The 25,114-nt window shown below is 38.0% G+C and overlaps 1 protein-coding gene across 6 annotated transcripts; it reads right to left on the reverse strand.

The window, feature by feature from the left end:
* CEP20 (centrosomal protein 20) lies at positions 1 to 20,590 on the reverse strand. 6 transcript variants are annotated; one of them, XR_011168052.1, is made up of 6 exons: positions 20,444 to 20,590; positions 16,722 to 16,919; positions 14,244 to 14,328; positions 8,318 to 8,455; positions 7,870 to 8,069; positions 1 to 1,652 (listed from the first exon to the last, which is right to left on the reverse strand). XR_011168052.1 is itself a non-coding variant. In XM_069086527.1 (5 exons), the coding sequence occupies exons 1-4, from the start codon at positions 20,469 to 20,471 to the stop codon at positions 8,356 to 8,358; spliced, it is 411 nt and encodes a 136-aa protein (XP_068942628.1). In that variant the 5' UTR covers positions 20,472 to 20,590; the 3' UTR covers positions 1 to 1,652; positions 8,318 to 8,355. The 6 variants fall into 6 exon arrangements, 3 of the variants coding, with proteins under 3 accessions (XP_068942628.1, XP_068942618.1, XP_068942646.1); XR_011168051.1 differs by having other exon boundaries at positions 8,314 to 8,455; XM_069086527.1 differs by lacking the exon at positions 7,870 to 8,069.
* Between the last annotated feature and the right edge of the window lie 4,524 nt (positions 20,591 to 25,114).

Genomic DNA, 25,114 nt, shown 5'->3' on the forward strand with positions numbered 1-25,114 from the left:
TGGTGCTTTAACCCCATTTATTTAAAGACACAAAATCATCATAGTATAAAAATTGTTACAAAACATTATCTGAAAGCACTAGGGTCTATATGTGACACAATTCTATTTCACTTCCATTTTGATGTTCTAACATTTGTATCCGAAATTACAGTACTCGATTTTGATTGAATCTGGTCCTACATGATTGCAATTCCTGAGGTAAATTCAATGTTCACTGCCTTGAAGCCTGAAGTTAATCTTCTGGGAAGAATTCAAACATTTATACTCCCACACACAATACAATGGAACTCATAATTGTAATCACATAGTACAAATTTCATTTTAAATTAGTAAATAGTTCTCTTGCATCTTTATATGGTTTTATTCAATCAATTGTACTTACATTCTTAACTATACATTAGACTTTTTAAAATCTGATGACTTATAAGATTATGGTTAATGGTAGTACTTTAAAATCTTTTGCATTCTGGTAACACTTTTGATCTGTTAATCCCAAAATGAAGGAGTCTTGTTTGAACTAGCCCCTTAACATTAAGAAACAAGGGTTTCCACTTACTATAAAATTTCTCTACAGATAAACTTTCAAAATTTTATTTTATTACATTGCATGTAACAACTGCTAGTAAGGCACCATACTTTGTAGCAATCAGATACATTCCATAATAACTGGGAAAATGTTAACTCCACATTATACATGTAACTAATGAATGTGGGAGAAAGCAAATTTTAGAGGAGTTAACTTTGTAAAACTTCATAATATTTCCTATTTTGAAGCCAAAATAAATTTTAAGGAAGATTCCCAGATATGAGTATGGGGTAGACACTTTCATATTTCATCCTCTAACTATACAATTGAGGACTCTATAAAAGCTAAACAATACCATCTTTTTAACAGGTAGACACATTCTGGCATTTTAACCCAAAGCCTGTCCCTTCATGCCTGCAATTTCACATGTCCATACTACAAAGTGGGCCTTTTGTTTCACTTAGTGGAAATTTAAAGAGCTAGTTCTTTGTCCAACCTCAAAATTAGCCCTTCCAAAAAAAGCATAAACTTTTCTAAGGTAAAAGATTGCTGACAAATTAAAAATTCATATTCTATGGCAATTTTCAAAACTTTTATTAAAAGCTGGAAAAGCAGCTTCTTGGAAAATCATCTATTTTTCAAATAACCTTTGTCTTTTAATTTTTCTCCCTATATATTTATATATGTAAATGTAGGTATTTTGAAGTAGTTTTGCTAATTTTTGTTGGACAAAGAAATACGGCGAAATGAAAGTATGTTGAAAAACACACAGCTATGTTCAGCCCTATTTCCCAGTAGGGACAAGGAAGGCAAAGAGGTGAATTTTATGGTAAATGAAAGCATTTTTACTTTCCACTAGTTTGGAGTCTTCTGAAATACTGCCTAAAAACAAAATCACAAATGTAGAAAAACATGACATAGCTAAATATGTTCCAAAAACTAACATTTCTAAATAATACACATTATTTATATAGTTATATCATAATAAATAGCAATTTAATATAAACATATAGAAATTAAAAGATGTATATTTATGCACCAAATGAAAGCTATTTCTTCACAGCTTGAGAAACATGATGATCTTCTGAATTAGTGCCCGTTAACTTCCACTTTTCTAAATGAGCATCTGAAATTTAAAACATATATAAAATTAACAATTATACAGAATCAAAATTGGCCAAGTCAGTTCTAAATAAATTTTACTATTACCAAAATTTCTTCTTCCCTTTTCCGATACCACCTCATCGAATGAAGGTCAGTGACTCTTGAAGGCTATGAGTTTGGATCCCTAACTCTGATATGTAATGTTAATCTCAAAAGTGTCTAGCAACCAGATAATTGCTCAAGGATCAGTCTAGTTATGGATGGGTTTATTATCAGAAGATTGGGCACTAGGAGATGAAGTTTGTGGCTGTAGCAAATCAGGAAATGACTAACGAAGACGAGAAGTTATGATAAGTAACTGTGGGATGAGTAACCACATTAATGAAATTGTAGACCTTTTCAAGTTTTTAAGAATGAGAACTTTGTATAGTTTGGCACAAAAAGAAAAGGATTGCTTCCTCCTATTGATAATTACATTTTTAAACATGATTTTCCCATATACTATTAAAGAGTAGTAGGAATTTACATTATCACAATTTTAAACTACTCATTTTTTAAAAATTTTAAACAAGAAGTTTATTTAAACAAGATGTTTGACTTGAAAGGAAAACTATCTAGGATCAATTTCTTCATAGTAATTTATGCCTACTGGGAGAGAGAGATTGCCCTACATGTAAGAGCTACATACAAAAAAGTTAGAAAATTGTCCTCTGTTTTACAATAAAAGACATTGAAATTGTCCAATCAAACAAGGTATGAGAGGATTTTTTTTGTTGTTGTTGTTAAACAGTGAGATAACTTATGGAATATAAAGATGAAAGTTGAATGAGCATGCCACCAATGGAGAAAAGGGCTATTTTCACAGAACCAGTTTTTTTCCCCTCCCCATCTCCATTTGATGTTGATCGAAACATACTATTGGCCAGTTAGTTAACAACACATTATGCCTGCACATATACACCAGTTACTTTATATACAATAAAGGAATGGGGGAAAGGAATCAAAGAAAGAAAACTATACTGTAGTCAAGATGTGAATGTACTGTTTTCCTTGGGAGCACAATTCTGCAGTAGACTTGTGGATTCTCTCTTTACTAAGCACCTCCTGTCTGCTGCTGGAACACATCAACTGCATCTCCATCCTCCATTTCCAACTGCACAGGTGTGTCTGTTTCGTTGACTGCCTGCCCATCAAATTGGAATCTGATCTGCCTCATGAACAAACCCTATCGTTCACAATAGGCTTTCATTAGTTTACTAAGTGGTGTGTGCCTCTTAATCTTAAATTGCACCACCGAACCTTCTTGCCCTGCTATCTTCAAATTAATGTGGTTGCTGTTTTCAGTCTTGACCCCTTCCTCCAGCTTTTCATCAGCCATGGTGAGTCCAGGGGTCTCCTCAGTTGCCGCTTCACAATTCACAAAAGAGGCACCAGGATGGTCTGCTCCAAGGAAATGGAGGGAGAGGCAGCAGCGGCAGGAGCAAGATGATGGTTGGTGATGGTAAGGAAGAGGAGGAGTAAACTGCTCATTTTAAAGTAAAAAGACTATACTTGGCAAGTAAATCTAGATTAAGAGAACTGCAATCACTTTACATTCTATTAAAGAAACAGAAATCTAATAAGTTTTACGTGACAGCATTTTTAATCAGCATTCTCTAATGCCAGCTTCTCATTGAAAAAGATTCTTCTTGTTTAAAAAATTTCTGCTTCCAGAGCACCCTCTTGTGGTAGGAGGAGAATTTACCTGGTAGTTCTCACACTATTAACCTTAAAAATGACTTTGTATATTCACTGAGAATAGTAGAGTATGAGTAAAAATCACTTAAAAGTTTCCTGGAAGTAAAGAATATACGACAACTATGACTTAAAACTAAAAAAGAGAGAATTCTTATAGTAATAAGGAATATTTTATCCACTTCTAATGACAAATACAAAGTGTGAATATTTTAATAGTGGTAAAATGTAAAGAGTTAAGGGTGGACTAACAGTAGTTAACAAAGAGCTTTCAAAGAAAATTAGGCTGCAGAGATGTAGGTAAACAATTTTACTGAAAGGCATCTTGGAATGCAATGAATCTTGAATAACAATAAAATAAAGACACTAAACAAATAAGAAGTGCTCATTTTTGGTGGGAGAATGAGAAAAATTAATAGAAATAAACGTAAACTTTAAAGTTATAAAAAATGGCGTAATTTATCATAAAGGAATTTCCCAATTCTAAAAGCAAGTTTTGTGAAGATAAGGTAAAAATGAGTACATGATTTAGACATAAAGGGTGACACCATAAGGAAATATGAAGAGTAAGGAACAGTCTACCTATCAGATTGGGGGAGGGGCAGGGAGAGCGAAGTAATCAAAATCAAACAAGAGATAGAGGACCTTACAAAATGTAAAATAGATAATTTTGAGTATATTAAATTAAAAGGCTTTTGTACAAACAAAACCAGTGCAACCAAGATGAAAAGGAAAGCAGAAAGCTGGCAAACAATCTTTACAGCAAGTATCTCTGATAAAGGCTGAATTTCTCAAATATAGAGGGAATTTATTCAAATTTATAAGAATACAAGCCATTTCCCAATTGATAAATGGTCAAAGGACAGGAACAGGCAGTTTTGTGATGAAGAAATCAAAGCTATCTATAGGCATATGAAGAAGTGCTCTAAATCACTTTTGATTAGAGAAATGTATATTAAAACTCTGAGATACCACTTCAAACCTATCAGATTGACTAACAAAAAAGGAAAATGATAAATGTTGGAGAGGATCTGGGATCACTGGTCCACTAATGAACTGTTGGTAGAGTTGTGAACTGATTCAGCCATTCTGGAGAGCAATTTGGAACTATGCCCAAATGTCAACCAAACTGCATACCCTTTGATTCAGCTTTATCACTACTAGGTCTGTATTCCAAGGAGATCACAAACAAGGGAAAAGGATTTACATGTACAAAAATATTTACAGCAGCCCTTTTTGTGGTGACAAAGACTTGGAAATTGAGGGGAATTTCCCATCAACTGTCGAATGGCTGAAGGGAATACTATTGTGCAACAAGAAATAAAGAACAGGCCTATTTCAGAAAAACCTGGAAAGACTTGTATGGTCTGATGCAAAGTGAAATGAGCAGAACCAGGAAAACATGGTACATAGTATAAGCAACACTGTGTGATGATCAGCTATGAATGACTCAGCTCTTCTCAGCCACTCAATGATCCAAGACAAGTACAAAGGACCCATGAAGGAAAATACTTTCCATATCTAGATAAAGAACTGACCGATTGGGGTGGCTGGGTGGCGCAGTGAGTAGAGCACCGGCCCTGGAGTCAGGAGGACCTGGGTTCAGATCCAGCCTCAGACACTTAACACAAAAACTAGCTGTGTGACCTTGGGCAAGTCAGTTAACCCCAATTGCCCTCCAAAAATCGCAAAAAAAAAATATAGAATGAAGATCATGAAATAAAGTATTATTGGTAAATCATGCTTTTGGAGAAAATGAGAGAGGGAAGAAAGTCACATACTTTTCCAGGCATTTGTACAAAAAGGGCATAGCTACTTAGAAGTATCTCTGATGACCAAGCAAAACATATTCTGAATTATACTTTACACTCTAATACCTATGCTAATTTGGAAGAAAAGATCACAATCAATGTTCTATGATACATAAGTGTCCAAATACTTAATTAGTAAAAGAGAGGACAGGAATGAACAACAACTTCAAAGGCAAGGTAGGATATCAGAAAGGGCAAAGATTTGGAGTCAGAGGATCTGGGTTCAAATTCTGACTCTGCTTTCTGTGTGATTATAGGCAAGTCATTTAAACCCTCTAGTTGTCAAATATTCTTATCTGTAAAATAAAGGGGGTTGGGCTAGATGATCCCTAAAGTTCTTTCTAGTTCTAAATCCTATGATTAGTGTTCTTTCTTCATAAATCACTACCGGATTTAATAGTGTACGAAGTTCAATTTTCTTGATAGTGATTTATCTAATTAACAAAACGTATTCTATAGCCAACAACATTAAATATTTACGAGTATACCTGATACCAGAAAAAATGTTTCTCAAAAGAATGTTTTTCTTGAAAAATGACCAGGAAAACCCACTACACTCTTCATAGGAAAATGACTTATAACCCAGAGATGAACCAAAGTTGGTTAAGGTGGTTCCATTTTGTTTAGTCATATTTAAATGTGAATTTACAGCATTAGTGTAAATATCAACAAGGCCAGCAGGTGAATGTTTATGAAAACTCAAATGATAATAATAACTTATCTAAGTGGTTGCTCAAAGTCATATAAGCAGTATGAGAAATTTAGGTGGGATTGTGAATATTCAACACTTGCTCTAAGCCAAACATGGATTCAACTTTCTCTTGCTACCCTAAGTTCCAGTTTGGGGGCATAATATTTAAAAGGTAGACAAATAGCTTTCCTTGACTGTACATAATCAGAAGCCCCAAGGTCTTAAAAAAGTATGAAAGACAGACTAACATCTAATTAAAGCTTTTCCCCTTGTTAGAAAAATTGAAAGATCACTGAAAAAGGGAAAGCTTTGAAATGAAATGGGAACATTTATCAATAAATGCTGTCCAATTAGTTATGTTAGAACCCATCTCCCACCATATTCCCTGGAAAGGGTGGTCCATTCATATTTACTTAATCAGCATCTTCTTCCCTTATCTTTACATGAAGGGGATAGAGAGCAAAAAAGCTAATTTTTATTAATTCCTAAGAAAATTCTTTAAAAAAAAAAATTCTTTAATGGATTAAAGAGACAGCTAGTGAACACCCAGAAAAGGCAGGCTTCATTACAAAAAATCAGCATAGGTTTATCAATAAGTCATGTCAAACTAATTTTATTTTCTTTATTTTTAAGAGCCTATTATTTAAAAAGCACATCAGCAAGTGTTATATAGTTTAATTAGATTTGAACAAAACATTTGATAAAGTATCTCATAGTCTTCTTATGGAAAAGATGGGAGATCTATGAGCTATAGATTTACAACTAAGTGAGTAGTCAGACAAAAAAGAGTAGTTATTAAGTGACTCAATGTCAATTTGGCAGGAGAATCCCACTGGAGTGTCACAGAGATCTGTGCCTGGCACTATAGATGAGTGGGTAAAGGCATAAATAAAAGCTCATCAAATTTGCAGATGACACAAAATTAGGAGGAATACCTGGATGACAAACAGGATCCCCCCAAAATGGACAGATTAGAATCCTGGGGCTAAATCTATTAAGATGCAATTCAATAGGATAAATAAATATAAAATCTTGTACTTGTGTTTAAAAAATTACCACGTACAAATAAGGAAGGCATGGTTAAATGGCAGTCTGCCTTAAAAACAACAACAAAAAAGCCAAACAACTTAATGGCTTTTGAGGAATTCTAAAGAACCCTCCTCACCTCATGTCACCCCAAAGGGAAAGAAAACCTAAGTTTGTTGCTTCTATACCTTTTATATATATACACAGTTAGATTTCTGTTAATTGGTATGGAATTTATGATGTCAAAAAATAATATAAAAGGTTCATAAAATAATATAAAAGGTTCATACAATTGAACTTGCATTTAAAATTGAAAATTTCCTCTATGATAAAATATACTCCTTTTCCAATAGCTTGTTCAATGTGATACGGCAGTGCTATGGCAGCTAAAAATGCTAATACAATCTTGTTCGACATGAAGAGAGGTTTAGCTTCCAGGAATAAAGAGGTGAGGGCACTGCTGTGCTCTGTCCCAGTAAGAATACTTCTGGCAGGGTGGCCAGGTGGCACAGTGAGCAAGAGTGCCGGCCCTGGAGTTGGGAGGACCCGGCATTGGTTCTGGCCTCAGATACTTAACAGCCACACAAAAAAACTGGCCTGTCACCTTGAGCAAGTTACTTAACCCCACCTGCTTAGAAAAAAAAATTACTTCTGGCATATTTAGCGATGACAGTGATAAATTATCTTGGAGGAAATCCAAGAGAAAAGGCAACCAGAATAGTAAGGGGTTTTGAGTCCATGTCATATGAGGATCAACAGAAAGAAGAGGGGATGTTTAGCCTGAAGAGACCTGATAGCTATCTTCAAGTATCTGAAGTATTGTCAGTGGAAGAGGGATGGGACTTGCTTTGTTTGGCAACATATGACAGAACCAGGAATGCTGATTGGTGGGAAATGCAGAGGCAAATTTAGGCCTGATGAGTAAAATGTCATCCATGAGTGGAATAGGTGGTGCTGAGATGCAGGGGATTACTCACTTTTCTCCTTATGCCCCACCCCCATCCTCCATTTGGGTGTTTTCAAGCAGAGGCTGGATACCACTTGTCAGGTAGTTGCAAGAGATTTCTTTCTGGGTTAGGTTATATGGCTTACAGAGGTGCCTTTCAACTTTAAAATTCTATGATTCTCTGAAGTGTACTAGGATTCAGTCTGCAACTTTCATCAGGAATTCTTATTTCTAGGAAGAAAGATCAATTTGAATCTCAGAATTTTGTTCATGATCACTTTCTCCCTGGGATTCCCTCAGTATAGCATTTTGAGGCTAGGAGGTATAAATTAATGCCACGGTACAACAAGATTTGGTACAAAATTAAATAAAATTATGTCCACAATGAAATATTCCAAGGAAAAAATTATGTAACACTAACAAAACAGAAATTAACATTCAATTCCAGTTAAAAGAATTTTTTTTTTAAACTTACACACATTTCATGTTTTTTTTAATTGGACTGCCTGCCAAAATTTCATCTTGGAAGCTGCAGTGAAGATCCTTTTATGAAAGTGGTTTGGATGCCATCTTTATTCGCATGTAAGAAATGAGCTATAATTCCATATAAAAGGGGTCTACAATAGAAAGAAAATAAAATAAGTAAACACAACAGATAAAGTATTAAAATAAAAATCAACATTCATTTTGAAAAAGGTAATTTCTGGGGAAAAAGAAGGGCCATAAAAATCTTATAAAACATTTTCTGACATAAATAACAACTGCTAATACTTCTCTTAAATTCAAGATAGTTGGTATCATTTTACTACACACATCATCAACAACTATGTAATGTAAGAGCTTGAGGGGGCCTTAGAGACCATCTAAATTCAACTACTTCATGTTAAAGATAAGAAAACAAAGGGCTACTGGGGATGCATAACAACTCAAGGTCACACACCTAAAGGCCAAATCATGCCTCTGGCGCTCTTCCTCTGGATACTCTTCTTCCTGGGTTCTTATGGCATTACCTTCTCTTCTTTCTCCTTTCCTGGTTTTCTTTGCCAGATCATCATTCATAATACACCCCTGGAACACCAAAGCTTTATCCTAGGCCCTCCTACTTTCTCTTTCTTAGTGGGTTCATCAGTTCCCACAGATTTATCATCTCTACCTAATGACTCCTACATCTAGTTCTAGTCTCCATCCTAAATTCCAATTCCATCTTACCAATTGCCTTTGGATACTTAAAACAGGACATCCTGTAGGCATCTCAAACCAACCAAGTCCAAAACAGAGCTCATTCTCTGACACCCCCTCCCTAACTCCCAACCACTCCTTCCAAACTTCCCAGTTCCAGTCAAGGATATCAGCATACCCCCAGGAACCTGGGTTTACAACCTTGGAGCCATTTTAACTGCTCATTCTCCCTTACCTCACACACAAACAAGCATTTGCAGAGTCTTGGCCTCCATTTTATTTCAAACACTTGCGATCTCTAGCCAGGGCTACTGAAATAGCTTCATGATTGTTTCCCTGCCTGCCTCAAGTCTGCTCTCTCCAATTCATACTCCACATACCTGCTAAAGTCATATTCCTAAAGGCACATATTCCTAAAGGCTGCGTTTCTCCCTACTTAAAACTCTAGTGGTCTCCTATCACGTCACATACAAATGTTTCTATTTGAGAGGATCCAAAAAACCCTAGAGACAGCAACAATGGGCTGAAAGTAACAAGGAAAGATTTGTGAGATAAATGTAAAGTCCTAAATTTGGGTTTAAAAACTCCATTGCACAAGAATAGGATACATGAGAAACAGCCAGAAAGTAGTTCATGTGACTGCTGAGTGAGGAGAAGAGAACCACAACTTTGTACACAACTTCAGACACAATGTATGTGTGACGACTAACTGGGACAGGCCGGGCTGCTCTCAGCAAGGCAAGGCTATAGGACAACTCCAGAAGACTCATGATGGAAAGGGACAGCCACTTCCAGAGAAAGAGCTACAGTCTGGAAGCAGCTTGAAGCAAACCACTTGCTCTCTCTCTTTTGTTTTGTTTTTTCTTTCTCGTTGTTTACTCTATTGGTTATAATCCTTCTTTACAACTTGACTAATGTTTAATGTGAAGGTATTTGTAGAGCCTATATTTGACTGCATGCCACCATAGAGGGAGAAAATTTGAAAATCAAGGGACTGAGGAGCTGAATGTTGTAAACTAAAAGTAAATAAATAAATTAAAATTAAAAAAACAAAGCAACCGTAGTTCATGTGAAAAGAATTTGCAAGTACAAAATGAGTCAATGGTGTGATACAGAAACAAATGCAATTTTAGGTTATAGTTCAAAAGTAAAATGTCCAGAGTAAGGAAAACCCCATTTGGAATTGTGTCCAGTTTGGGGTGCCATCTTAGAAGGACACTGACAGGCAGGAATATTTAAAGGAGGGCAACCTGGATGATAGAGGGACTTAACAGAATGTCATATGTAGGACTGATGTAACTAAGGATGCTTAGTCTGAGGAAAAAGAGGCCTTGCTAAAAATATGGTAACTGTCTTTAATTAATTGAAAGATTCATTGAAGAAGAATTAGACTCATCTTGTTTGGTCTCAAAGAGCAGAGCTAGGATTAATTGGATATTTTACATTATTATTACGTATTATACTTCCTAACAATTGGAGCTAACTAAAATTAAAATGGGCTATATTATCAGATAAGGTTTTACCCATATCAATAGGTCTTCAACCAAATGTTGAATTTGTTGGGGATATATAGATCCAAACTGTATATGGCCCATAACAATTATCTAGGACGGCCCAAATCAGATTAAAATGTCATTAAAATACAATCAGATTAACATGCTTTTTGGAGGGGGGAAGATAGAAAAAGAACTTGCGTTCTACCAGCTCTGCAATTTACTAACTAGGTAACCTTGGGCAAGTAACTTCATCTTCTGCATCTCAGGTTCCTCATCTATAAAATGGGGGGGGGGGGGGGGGGGGGAGAGAAGGGGATGTTATACTAGATCAGAGGTTAAATAGTTCATGAACTTTTTAAAAATATATTTTTTGCTATTTTTTCAAATTTATTTTTAGTTTTAAACATTAATTTCCACAAGATTTTGAGTTAGAAATTTTCTCCCCGTCTTTCCCCCACCCCCCACCCCAACACAGCAAGCCTACTGAATACCCCTTCCCCCAATCTGCTCTCTCTTATATCCTTCCCCATACCTCCTCTAACTTTCTAGTAGGGCAAGATGGATTTCTATACCCCAGTGCCTGTATATCTTATAAAAATATATTTTGATGTTTGTATTTCAAAATAATTAGCATCCTTTGTAATATTTCATATTTTATAAATTTAAAAAACTTATTCCAAGAAGGGGTCCATTGGTTTCACTAGAAACCAATGCTAAAGAGAAACATAAAATGTGAATAATAAATAACTAATAAATAAAATAAAACATGAAACATAAAAGGTTTTAAGAATCCCTGTACCAGATGGCTCCAAAGGTCCCTTCTAGCTCTGATTATATGATACCATTCTAAATTAACTGATTCAAAAGGAAAAATGATTTTATACCAATTGTGCTAGTTTGGGAAAATTTTTTTTAATTATTTCAAATCTTCTTTCCCATACCGTAGGTCTGAAAATTTTGTTTTTTTGCCTAATCAGATATACCAAAAAGCAATTTAACTTTAAAAGTATGGACTCAATAAATGGGATATTTTTTGTTTATTTTTGATCTAAAACTAAAAACTAAAACCTAAAAAATTTTAATTATTTACAATTCATTTAAGGTGTTAAACTTTAGTGATTCTATTATATGCTTTCTAGAAAAAAAGCTTTCAAAGTTTTCACCTTTTATTAAACATAGCCCCCTAGATAAATTCTTGAAATATCTATTACCTCAGATGTTACACATAGCAGTCACTTTTAATTTTTAAAATAATTCTAGGCCTAAAATATAAAAAATAAACACAACACTTAATTAAAATTATACTTTACTTGCTTCCAATATCTCCCACAATATGAAACAATTAAAATAAAACTAGAAAGTTTTTTTTAAAGCAAAGAAACAGTACTAAATCTGAGATGTCAGTACCTACAGCTAAGCAATGAAGTAAAATAACATGGCATTATGCCATTAGTCATGAAATACTTAAATAGCACTGAACTCTAAAGCCTCATCTACTTGGCACATGAATTGAAGAAAGGCTAAGAGAAAACCCCCTGAAAATTTATGAATAAATGAGTTAACCAAAGGACTTCATTTCTGGTCAAGAAAACATAGTAATTCAGTAATTTTCTTCATATTGTTTTTCCAAATGTTCTTTCTTCATTTGTTCAGCTATAAATATTTACTTTGTGCCTATCATATGCAAAAAAAAAAAAAAACTGTGCTAGGTTATCTATTGTAGCAGATATAAACAATAAGATACAGTCTCTAAACTCAAGAGTTTTTCTCCAGGTGTAATGGGAATGTAAATTTAAAGATCTTCCCTGCCCCTAGGCTAAAGTGCACCTGGAGCCTGGGGTGGGAGGCTTGTTTTTCAGTAGATACTTTTTGATTGGCCAGCAAGTCAATAAGGTTGTTACATTCTCTGAGCCAGGAGAAGGCTATATAAGCCCTGATGTGAGGCTTTACTTTGGGGCTCACTTTGAGGAGTGTTGTGTGATTTGATCAGATGAGACTCTGGGAAGCTATTGTTGAGAGCCCCCCCTGGCTTTGAAAAGCCCAGATGTTAATTTTGTATGGATGTAATGGTTGGACAGTTTGGAAACTGTCTACTTGATCTGTTTCTCTGTCTTGATAATTCTGTCTGTATACTCTGAAGGTCAGGGTGCTGACCTTTTTCCCCTGAACTAGGTAAATATTTGACTAGATACATATTTGACTGATTAAAGTAAGCTTGTTAACCCATTTTCACTTGCTTTCCTTTAACAAAGCTGATCTAAGAACCTGTGTTGGCAGCTACACCAGGCAACCACTCAACGGTCCCAAGAATTTTAGCTAGGGTTTATTGGATCAGACCTAAGAAAGCATTTGAAAAAATATCTGGCTTTGCAAACCACCTTTCAAGAAAATCTGGTCTGCCACAAGAGCCCAAAACTGTCCACTTCACTGTGATAGTAATGGCAATTAAAGATTCCCCTGTATTGGCTTGGTTTTCAAATTGATTGTGTTAAAACCCAGAGCTTGTTAATCCCACCTGTGGGATGGGCTTGTTGATGTGAAAAGAAAGTCCTGAACTGGGAGGAGCTGGTGAGGTAGATTTGGAGAGACACTAGAGAGACGGAAGATCTTTTTGGAAGCAGCACCTCGTGGAGAGAGAGAGACTAAGAGAATTGCTGGTGGCCACTTTGAATTGCCCTGGACTTTTGAGACCTGCCCCCTGAGCTGCCAAGGACTGAGGAGACATGGCTGTTTTGCTGGTACTTTGTCTGTCTGTTTTGATGTTGTTTTGCCAGATTTGTCCACTGGTGAAAGACAGTCCTTTTGTTGAAGAAGTCCTGGAACCTGGCTGTTCGCTAAGAAGCCCTGAGACTGTCCTGCAGACAGAGAGTGAATACTGTCCACTGGTGAGGGACAGTGCTGTTGTTGCAGGGGTCTGGAGACTGTCCTGCAGACAGAATGAATACTGTCCACTGGTGAAGGACAGTGCTGTTGTTGCAGGGGTCTGGGAGCCTTTCTGTTGGTTCAGAAGCCCTGAAGAAGGATTTTCTTGTTGTATGTTTACAGAAATCCTGGGAGAGGGCTTTGCTAATGTGTTCAGGGGTTCTAGGACTGTTCTACAGACAGAGGATAAATTCATGAAGGGACTAGCAATGTATCTTATGGCCTTGCTAAACCTTGTCTCCCCAGGAACTAAGATTGCTGAGAACTTGCCTCCTGTCAAGATGAAGAAAAGACCTCCATTTGGGTATTAAGTGCTGTGTTTAAACTTGATGTAACTCTGGGGTAGATTCAATTGTGATCCAGGGGTGGGGAACTTTTGACCTTATGTTTGGAAACTAATCTCCATTTGAGAAGAGGGGCTTTGTGGTGGACTTAATTAAGGTATAGCCTAGGGGTGGAGAAGTCTTTAGAACAGGGACTTTGTAATTGATTGAATGATTGGAAGGTCCTGGGGTGGGGTAGTACTTGGAGATTATTTAATCACACTTAGTAAATGCTGTATTTTGAATGATGTCATGTTTTGATCTTCTCTGTTCTTGGTTTGTCACTGAATAAAATAGAGAGCACCTATGCTGGTATTTTGAACCTGGGAAGTTGCCTTCTTTTGGCATTATACTACATTCACAAACCTTGGTTTATAGACTAACTTCAATTGCTAGCTGAAACAAACATTAGGAAACTGCCTGCTTATTACAGATGTGGAAGAAGAAAACAAAAAAAGGAAAACTTTAAAAAAGTAACTTCTTACACTGTTTTTGCATTCGAGTCTTCATATATATTTAATTCCTTAATGAGAAATTGTCTCTCCAATGGCATTACTGGTTGACCAGATTCTGAAAAAGTAAAGACTATTTTTATGAAATCCTCAGGTACCATAAAACACGAATATAATCCTGCAAAGAGTTGCATTTTTATGTTTCATGAAGTTATGGAAGTAAACACCCTATACCATATAATTAATTTAATTTTCTAAGATGATGATCAACAAAAGAGATCAGAAATCAGATCTGGAGGCTAATTGGTATCGTTTCAAAAATATTTTTAAAAGACACATGTGAAACACAGCTAAACTTTAAGAGTATACAACTTTACTGACATTACAACATGTTGCATTTTCTCCAAGGTTAAATATAACAGAAAAAGCCACCAATGCCAGGTAGACAATATTTTCATCAATGGGTAGTGTTAAAATAGTTAAACACTTCCTTCAAAATCAGATGAGTAGAAAAAGTGGCATCAAAGCCCACTCTATCAGCGAGACTGACTATTCTTTAAGGAACAGATTCAACAGTATAAAGAATGACAAAGTCCTTGCCCCAATAGGTGCATACCCTTTTATCTCTGAAGAGTACTATTCTAAGGTGCTGAATGGCCTTGAACCATAACCATAAAAAGTCACTAAACCTAAGCCTTAACTTCAAGCTCATTGTTTTTTTAGGTGTCTGACTCTTCCTTACCCCATAGGAGGTTTTTTGAGCAAAGATACTGGAGTGGTTTGCCATTTCCTTCTCCAGATCATTTTACAGATGAGGAAACTGAAGCAAAGAGGGGGTCACACAGCTAATGAGTGTCTGAGGCCACATTTGAACTCACGTCTTCCTGACTCTGAGTCTGGCTCTCTATCCACTGTACCCCCTAGCTGTCCATCAAGTTCATTAAGCTCCTTTAATTTTCTAGTTTCTTCATTTCATTCCTTCACTAGCTTAGAATGCAGTTAATGTTCAAAAATATTTAAAGCTAATAAAAGATGAAGGCAATCTGTCTAAACACAGGTACAAATAATCACAGAATATGTAATAGCATGTCCTCCTTCCCCTTAAAATGATGTATTTTATGTGCGGCCTTTTCTCATTAAAAATTTTGCTTCACTCTGATCTCTCAAATGTGAAGATGGTCATGCTATTTCTACTTGCCAGGGTTTTGGAAATCTTATTTCTACATATATGTCAGTAAATCAAAAGAATTAATGGAAAAATTTAGTATAATATGTGAGAGCGGGGCGGCCAGGTAGCACAGCGAGTAAGAGCACCGGCTCCAGTGTTGAGAAGACCTGGAGATCGAATCCTGGGCTCAGACACTTAGCACCCACCCAGAAACACCTGGCTGTGTAACCTTGAGCAAGTTACTTAACCCCAATTGCTTTAAAAAAAAAAATTCAAAAAAAAAAAATATGTGAGAGCTTCAAAATATACTACCTACTTGGTGTAGCAGAAATGAGAAAAGTAGAGAAAGATGCCTGGATCAAATTTTGAATTACATAAGAAATTTAAAAATAATTTGTACTATATTTCAACAATGTGAAATTTTTTTATGTGTATTATTTCTTTCACCTATAAAGTTTACAATCCATTTCAGACCTGGTCTTTGAGAAGAGTTAAAAATTTGCTGATAATTAACCTTCCAAAATTTAGCCAGACTTGTCTTTGGCTGAAAATTTTCTAGCTTTGCAGGACCTGTACTATAATATAAAATTAACATTCAGTACATTCTAATAATGTTTTTATCTTTAAAGTTCTATATTATGAAGTCAGTTAATCCTGACAGGGAATTCTAGCTCTATTTGAAACTAAGAATATCTACACTAATAACAGGGATACTAAACAAAGGATTAAATTACCTAAATTGAATTGGAAAATACCTAATTATCACAAGAATAAGACTTTTCCAGAAATTAAAAACCAAGCATTTGACTGGTCAACAAAAAGGAAAACATACAGGCTTAAAAGAGTTTCATTTGCAAAGTGAAGCAAGAAGAGCCAGGTGATCACTGTTTACAGCAACAGCAATGTTGTCAAGATGACCAACTGTTAAAGACTTGGTTACTCTGATCAGTACAATGATCCAAAACAATTCCAAAGGACTCATGGAGAAAAAATTCTATCCACCTTCAGAGAGAAAACTGATGACCTGAGTAGAAACAGAAACATAATTTCCTCGCTTTCTTTGGCCATATGGCTAACATGGAAATGTTTTGCATGATTTCACAAGTATAACTGAGATCAATTTGCTTGCCTTCTCAGAGGTGGGAGGGAGAGAACTTGGAAATCAAAACTTAAAAAGTATTAAAAAGAAATAATTTTTTAAAAATGGTACTTCATATATCAAGTTGTTTTCTAGCAAGCTGGCAAAAGTTATGAGATCTTGGTTAGGCTTAAGAAGATCAACAGACTATTTCAAGTCTCCAGTATCTAGAATGATTCATTTAACAAAAACAATCCACACTTACCAGCTGTAAGGACAGATGCTGAATACTTATATTTGTTGAATTCCAAATACTCCCGAATTAGTTCATTAATTAGGAGATTTTCATGAGACAGGTGTGGAGGTTTTTCACCTTGATCATCTAGTGCATTAAAAACTTCAGCTCTGATCTTCGCTCTCAAGTGTCCCAGGACACCCCTTTTTTCCAGCGTATCCTTTAAAACTATTAAATAAGATATAACATTTTAGTGCAAGAACTGAAAGTGAAATCATTAATCACTCTTGTTTACTGTTATGGGGCAACTTGGGGCACAGACCAAAGAAAATGAATTTTAAAGCACAACCAACAAAGCAATGAATGATGGCCTCGTACTAAGTAAGTCTTGGAGCTTCTTCTTTTTTTACTTTTTTTTTTTGGAGAGGGGAAGGTAGGGAAATTGGGGTTAAGTGACTTGCCCAAGGTCACACAGCTAGTTTTTCTGTTGAGTGTCTGAGGCCGGATTTGAACTGAGGTCCTCCTGACTCCAGGGCTGGTGCTCTATTCACTTCACCACCAAGCTGCCCCTTGGAGCTTCTTCTAAACAATGTCAATGATCTCTGGACCCAACATTAACCCACCTCCCCATTTCCATCTACTTAGCAGATTAACAGTTTAAGGGTACCAACTCCAGTTCTCCCTACTATTTTTTAGTTCTGTCAGTCATTTTCCAATGTTAACTCATAAAATGTATAGAAATAAAACATTTTAACACCATATGGCACCATTTTTGTCTACTTTAGTTAATAAACCAAAACATCTGGGGACTGGGGAAGATGGGAAGCAGGAAATACTTGAAAGCATGGACACACTCAGAAATTTTCCTGTAAAGTTTGGCAAATCCAAATATTCCCTATGGTTATTGAAGCAGTGAAGCATCTGCCTTTTACATGACCTCTTTTGTACATGATGATAAATCCCTCAATTATCTGTATATGTAAGTATAGCTGAAACCCCAGCAGCCTATGAAAATATTATTAACAAGTATTTACAGAGTACCTATGCTATATTTTATTTCTCCTTCATCTATGCATGTCATTCAGTTATCACAGAAATGCTGAAAAAAAAATGCAAGACATGGAGAACTCTTACTCTAGCGAGAGATCAAATTACCGTGTTTCCCCGATAATAAGACACTGTCTTATTAAATTTTTTTGGACAGAAAAACACCAGAGGGCTTATTTTCAGGGGAGGGCTTATTTTAATGAACATTGACAGCAATTTTAATAAACAGGTAAATGTGAACAAAAAAATGTACCTTTATTCAATCAGCAAATCACTGGGGAAGAACAGGATGACACGCTCACTGCTGCAGCTCTGATTGGATGCAGCTCGGACAGCAGGGTGCGTTTCACGGGGAAGGGGGGAGGGGGCTCAATAGGGCTTATTTTCGAGGAATCTTACACAGTAAGGGGAGGGCTTATTTTCGGAACAGGTCTTATTATCGGGGAAACACGGTATAAATTTATGGGATCTAAGAGTTGGAAGGAGTCACAGACATCATCTTGTCAAACTCTCAGGCCTAGAGAGGTGAAAGTCAGTATCTAAGGTCACACAAGTACTTACCCGTGTTTCCCCGATAATAAGACCTATCCCGAAAATAAGCCCTCCCCTTACTGTGTAAGATTCTTCTAAAATAAGCCCTATTGAGATTGCTACTGTAGTGAAGGAGATCCCCTGCACTACACACTACATTACGGTACCCTCTGTATGCACCATCCCCCCCACCTCGTGAAACACATGACCCGCTCCGCTCCGAGCTGCATCCAATCAGAGCTGCAGCAGTGAGCGTGTCATCCTGTTCTTCCCCAGTGATTTGCTTATTGAATAAAGGTACATTTTTTTGTTCACATTTACCTGTTTATTAAAATTGCTGTCAATGTTCATTAAAATAAGCCCTCTGGTGTTTTTCTGTCCAAAAAAAATAAGACAGTGTCTTATTATCGGGGAAACACAGTAGTAGCAGAGCCTAAATAAGAATTCAGGTCTCCTGAACCCTTCCCACCTTTTACCCTCCCCAATTTCCATAACATCAATTGCAAGGGAAAACATCCACATACAGACAAAACACTACAAAATGTGAGGTGCTGTTATTATTACTACAAGTATTAGCCACATCAGGGCATAAAGGACAGAGAACAAAATTTCCAAAGTTACTAATTTTGTTGTTTAGTCTTTTTCAGTTGTCTTGACTCTCCATGATCCCTTTTGGACTTTTCTTGGAAAAGATGCTGGAGTGGTTTGCCATTTCCTTCTCCAACTCATTTTACAGATGAGGAATTGAGGCAAACAGGGTTAGGTAATCTGCCAGGGGTCACACTGCTAGTAAGTGTCTGAGGCTGGATTTGAACTCAGGTTCTCCTAACTCCAAGGCCTACGCCCTATCCCACAGCCACCTAACTGCCCAACCTGTGTTCAAACCCTGCTCCTGGTATGTTCAAGCTCTACGGTCAGAGGCAAATCCCTTTAACTTCTCAAGGGCCTGGGCAGACTTAAGTAGCTAGATAGTCCTGTAGATACAGAGCTGGACCGGAGAGTTCAGGAAGACCTAAATTCAAATCCAGCCACTTTGAACAATGCCTGGCAGATAGTGAGAGCTCAACTTTTGCACAAGCATTTGCTTGTGCACTTGTCAAGTGACTGTACAATTCCTTAGGTTTCTCTAAGCCTCTCTACGATGGTTACCATTTAAACTATTAAAGGTTTTTTGCTTCAGATTGCTGTACCTTTTAAAACCATCACTAAACATCTATTACGCGCTCAACACTATTAAACCATGAACACAGAGGCAGAAGACAGTCCTTCCTCTCAGAGTGCTTGCCTTCTAATGGAGACAACAAGCAAGCCTGCACAAAGTAAACCCTATATGCCCGAGGCAGGGAAGGCACCAGAACCAAGGCTTCCTGCTGAAGGTGGACATCTTGCCCTTTTTGCAAACCTTCAGGTGCTACAGGGCGCGAGCTATTATTACAGCCGCCTCTCGGGTCTGCATCAGTATCAGTGCACAAGTCGTTGGCCCGGGCCCCACTCCACGTCCACTAGTGGGCATGGGGTAGATTGTCAGAAAAAGTTGGGGGGATGAGTTCTGTGAATGAATGCTGGGGGGATCTGTGAACACCGTTTAGGGACTGCAGAAATGTTTGGTGAACAGAGCCCCGGCCCTGGGGTCAGAAGTCTTGGCCAAGTCATTTACCCCCAAATTCCCCCCTCCAAAAAGACAAGTTTGGGGCCCACGTGCCCGTCCCCCCGGGGTCTCGAGGATTCCGCGCAGGTTCCGTGTCTTCGGCCTCTTTTTGTATTCCCGGCGCGGCTGCCCCCCATCTTTCCGTAAAATAATCTACTGGAAGCACCCCCCGGAAACACCTGGCCGTGTAACCTTGAGCAAGTTACTTAACCCCGACTGCTTAAAAAAATTATAATTTACTGGAGAAAATGTCAACACTTCGGAGCTCAATACGCGTGGACTGACCGACCAATTAATCAGTAATCAATCATTTATTAAGCGCCGGACATACAAAATGTAGGAAAATAAGGCAAAGTCCTTGCCATCCATCTGACGCGGATTAAAAATACCAGGAAAGGCCAAACGGGAAAACACTCCGAGCCCCAGCCCGGCTGACCGCTCCCGCCGCCCGCCCGGCCGCCTCCCTCCCTGCTCCGGCGGCGTCCCAGACTGAACTGCCCGCGCTGCGCGCCCACTCCTCTGCTACCTGCTTTGAGCTCCGCGACTGTAGCCATTTTCCAACGGCCGCCCGAGAGGTAAGAAAAGAAAGGCCGGCCCGGGGATTGGCAGCGCGCCTGCGCGGCACGCCGCCCCGCCCTTCCGCGGCCTCGGCCCGCGGAGTCCCCAGCCTCCATGACGTCACGTCCGGTAGAGCGAAGAATTCGTGAATCTACGCAGACGCATCGGCCCTAGGGGCCAATTAGGTGGCGCTGTGGGCGGGGCCTCTGGCCCTGGAAAGCTGCCCTTGGGTCGCGTGTAGCGGAAGCTGCTTGGTTTGGTTGGTTGGTGCGGAGTGTGCTTGCTGTGCTTACCAGTGTTTGACGTATGGGAGGGCCGGGGCTAAGGTCCCGCAAGAGGAGGTCTCGGAAACACCCAGCCCCGGGGTGATCACCGACGTGAGAGAGCAGTGCCAGGGGCAGATTATGTATAGGCAGATGGAGAAACTGGCAGCTATGCAGTGCTTTAAGATTGAAAGGAGTCAGGAGGGCTTGAATTCGAATTCGGCCTCGGACACCGTGACCTTGGGCAAGTGACTTAACCTCAATTGCCCCGCTTTCCCCCTGCAAAAAAAAATTTAAAAAGATTTGCAGAGCACTTTACACAATTATTCTTAAATTTCTGACTGGAAGTTACTATGAAAATTTTTTCGTTCTCAAAACAACTCTATGAGGTAGAAATCCACTTACGTCGTAATGTTCAGAAATCAGAGAATCCTGAGGTGCCACTTCACACCTATCAAATAGGCTAATATGACAAAAAAGGAAAACGTTGGCTGTTGCAGGGGATGTGGGAAAACTGGAACACGAATGCATTGTTGGTGGAATTGTGAACTGAACCAACAACCATTCTGGAAAGCAATTTGGAACTATGCCCAAAGGACAACCAAACTGTGCATACCCCTTGATCAAGCAGTACTGCTGCTTGGTCTACTATATCCCATAGACATCCAATAAAAATATTTATAGCAGCTCTTTTTGTGGTGGCTAAGAATTGAAAATGGAAGGGATGCCCATCAATTGGGGAATGGCTAACAAGCTGTGGTATATGATTTGTGATGGAATGTTATTCTGTTATAAGAAATGACAAGCATGGGGTGGCCAGGTGGCTCAGTGAGTAAGAGCACCAGCCCCAGAGTCGGGATGACCTGGGATCAGAATCCAGGCTCTGATACTCAGCACCACACCCAGAAAATAACTGGCCGTGTAACCTTGAGCAATTTACTTAACCCCAATTGCTTAAAAAAAAAAAATGACAAGCAGGATGATTTCAGAAAAACCTAGAAAGACTTAGTGAAGTGAACAGAACTGGGATATTGTTTGATGAAAAACTATGAATGACTTTAGTTATTCTCAGCAATACAATGATCCAAGACAATCCCAAAGGAGTAATGTTGAAGCATACTATCCTCCTCCAAAGAAAGAACTGATATTGCTTGAATACAGACTGAAGCATGATATTTTTTCACTTTCATTCCTTTTTTTTAGTTGAGTCTTCTTGTACAAAATGACTAATATGGAAATGTTTTATATAATTGCACATATATAACCTATATCTGATTGCTTACTGTCAAAGGGAGGGGGGAAGGAAAAGAGGGAGGAAGGAGTAGAATTTGGAACTGAAAACGAAAAAAAATATTTAAAATTGTTTTAACCCGTAATGGGGGGATAATATATATGTATTTACATATGTGTATTTAAAAATCAGAGAATAATAAATTTAGAGGTGGAAAGAACTTTTAAGGCTATTTGGTCCAAACCCCTAACTTTACAGATGAGGAAACTAAGGCCCAGAGAGGAGAAGTGACTTATCTAAGGCCACACAGCTAGTAAGAAGCAAAATTTCAACATTGACAAGGGAAAGAGGTTATTCCCCATAATAAAAAATTATATTCCCTGCTCTCAAAAATGTTATCAGATTCTTTTCTGAGGGATGAGCAACAGGTTCATTCAATCCCTTGCTTACTGGGAGGATTAGAGATTAAGGCATTATTGAAATTACTATTCTATGTCTCTAGGATTAAAGTGGGACAGAAACTGCAGGTCATTTGAGTTCAAAAGAGTAAGGCTTCAATGACTGAGAATTAAAATGATTCATCGGTTAAACAGCCATTGCTGGGAGAAAAGGAACCCTTCCCACCCTCCAACCCTCCTAAAGGTGGAATTTTACAAAAATGAGGCACCCACTTTACGAACCACCTCCCTCTCATGTTAGCACAGCTTTTTTTTTTTAACCATATTGCATGTCCTACACATCAGAGACCTCTTTCCTGCAAGAATCTGAGACCTAAGCCTAAACTGTTGATTGAAGATAAATTTTAGGGAAATTTGCATCTTTTTGGACCCTAGAAACAGCACAAATGCTCTTATACCTGTAGAATGTATATAATACATGTTGAACACCTAACCATTGCCTTCAAATATTTGAACTGAAATATAGAAGAGGCTTTGGACTTGATCTGCTTGGCCCCTGAAGGCAGAACTGGGAACCAGGAGTTCAAACTTACAGGGAAATAGATTTCAGCTTGATAAGAGGAAAGACTTCCTAACTAGAATCCCTCTTCTATAAGAGAATGGATAGCCTGGGGGAGAGTGGTTTCTCCTTCACTGGACATCCTGGAGCAAGTCCAGATGACCACTCCTTTTACTTGCCTGAGAACTATGTTAACCCAGGACAAGCCATACGGAACAGTCTGAGGAAGTAAGTAAAGGTAGGCTCAAATCACCTTTTTAAAACAAATTCATTTGAATATGAAGGGAAGAGACCTTGGAAAGAGACCTTAGGACTGATGTCTCTAAGGGGGAAGAGATCTAGGCACATTATATAAAACTGCTGCTGGAGAGGCCCCCGCTGGACAGAACTGGACAGTTCTTCTAGGGAAGAACTTGTGTAGATAGAATCTTAGTTGGGCTTTAACTCAGGGAGTGGTAGTGAGAAGTACACTATCTGGTGGCTTCCTATTTAAAACATTCTTTCTAAGCCTATCTCAAAGTGCTGATCATCTCACCCTAGGTAGGCCTCTGGGTATAGATTACATTATATGACCTCTCCTGAAGCTCTAAACCCTATGACCTCTGAGATCCCTTTCTACAGCCAGATTTTGCCATTGTTTGTGTATGGGTTTTACCAGTATATTGATCAGATGCCACCAGCCTTACAAAGGGAAGAAGCCAAGTTGTGGCTAACAACTCTAGATTTTCCCCAACACAAAGAAGGGAGTGGGGAATCCCAGCTGATTTGTTGGAGTAAAGCAGCACTCAAAAGGCTCAAAGATATTTCCTCACTATGTTTGCCTAATTAGGAATTCTTTTGGGTTAACTTGCTCTTCTTTTAAAATGTGAATACCTTGGGGAGGGTTAACCCCTTGAGTCATTCTCACTTTAGGGTGAATTGCTAAAACTCCCTTGGGGTAGCTACCGTAGGTGGTAGCGGATAGAGTGCTGGCTCTAGAGGCAGGAAGACTCACCATTCTGAGTTCAAATCTGGCCTCAAACACTTACTAGCTTTGGGACCCTGAGCAAGGCACTTAACCTGTTTGCCTCAGTTTCCTTATCTGTAAAATGAGCTGGGGAAGGAAATGCCAAACCACTCTGTGCCAAGAAAACCTCAAATGAGGTCACAAGGAATCAGATGGGGCTGCATGATTGAACAACAACAAAAAAAACCCACTTAAGATTAAGTCTGAAGGTTTGATTGTGCCCAGGAAGGAGGGCATAACTGTCTTCCTTTAAGGAAGAAGTTTTATTAATGATTTTTTACACTCCCTGTTTCCATAATATAAGAGGAGTAATTTTCAATCTTAATATTCTTGGAAAAGGGTAAGGTTTTGGGGCCTCATACCAGGACCCTTGAATATTAAGCTTGTAGAAAGATCCTAAGGAAGACCCAGAGCAAAGCTTATTGAGGCAGTTGTAAACTTGATGCCCATAACCGAGATTCTAAAGGTCCCATGGAGAGAACTATAATCTCCAATAATATGGGATACAAACCTGAGATAAGGCTTTACTCTGAGGCAGTCAGCCAGGTAGTTCTGAAATGCCTCTAGTTAAAAGGGGCTCACTTACTTCAGGTTCTCTTAAGAATAATAGGTCCCACCAATGCAACCAAGATTAGATGGAAAGTAGAAAACTGGGAAACAAAATTTTTACAGCAAGTATTTCTGATAAAGACCTCATTTCTCTAATATATAGAGAACTGAGTCAAATTTATAAGAATATAAGTCATTCCCCAATTGATAAATGGTCAAAGGATATGAACAATCAATTTTCAGATAAAGGAATTAAAGCTATCTAGTCATATTAAAAAATGTTCTAAATTACTATTAATTAGAGAAATACAAATTAAAACAACTCCGATGTACCACCTTATACCTATCAGATTGGCTAATATGACAGAAAGAGAAAATGATAAATGTTGCAGATATGGGAAAATTGGAACACTAATGTTGGTGGAGTTGTGAACTGATCCAATCATTCTGGAGAGCAATTTGGAACTATGTCCAAAGGGCAATCAACCTGTGCATACCCTTTGATCCAGCAATACCATTTCTAGGTATGTATCCCAAAGAGATAATAAAAAAAGGGAAAAGGACCTACATGTACAAAAATATTTATAGCAGCTCTTTTTGTATTAGCAAAGAATTGGAAATTGAGGAAATTTC

The sequence above is a fragment of the Petaurus breviceps genome, unplaced genomic scaffold (genome assembly GCF_028583685.1).
Source record: "Petaurus breviceps papuanus isolate PSGF00001 unplaced genomic scaffold, PetGlider_PUasm1.0 118, whole genome shotgun sequence".
NCBI lineage: Eukaryota > Metazoa > Chordata > Mammalia > Diprotodontia > Petauridae > Petaurus > Petaurus breviceps.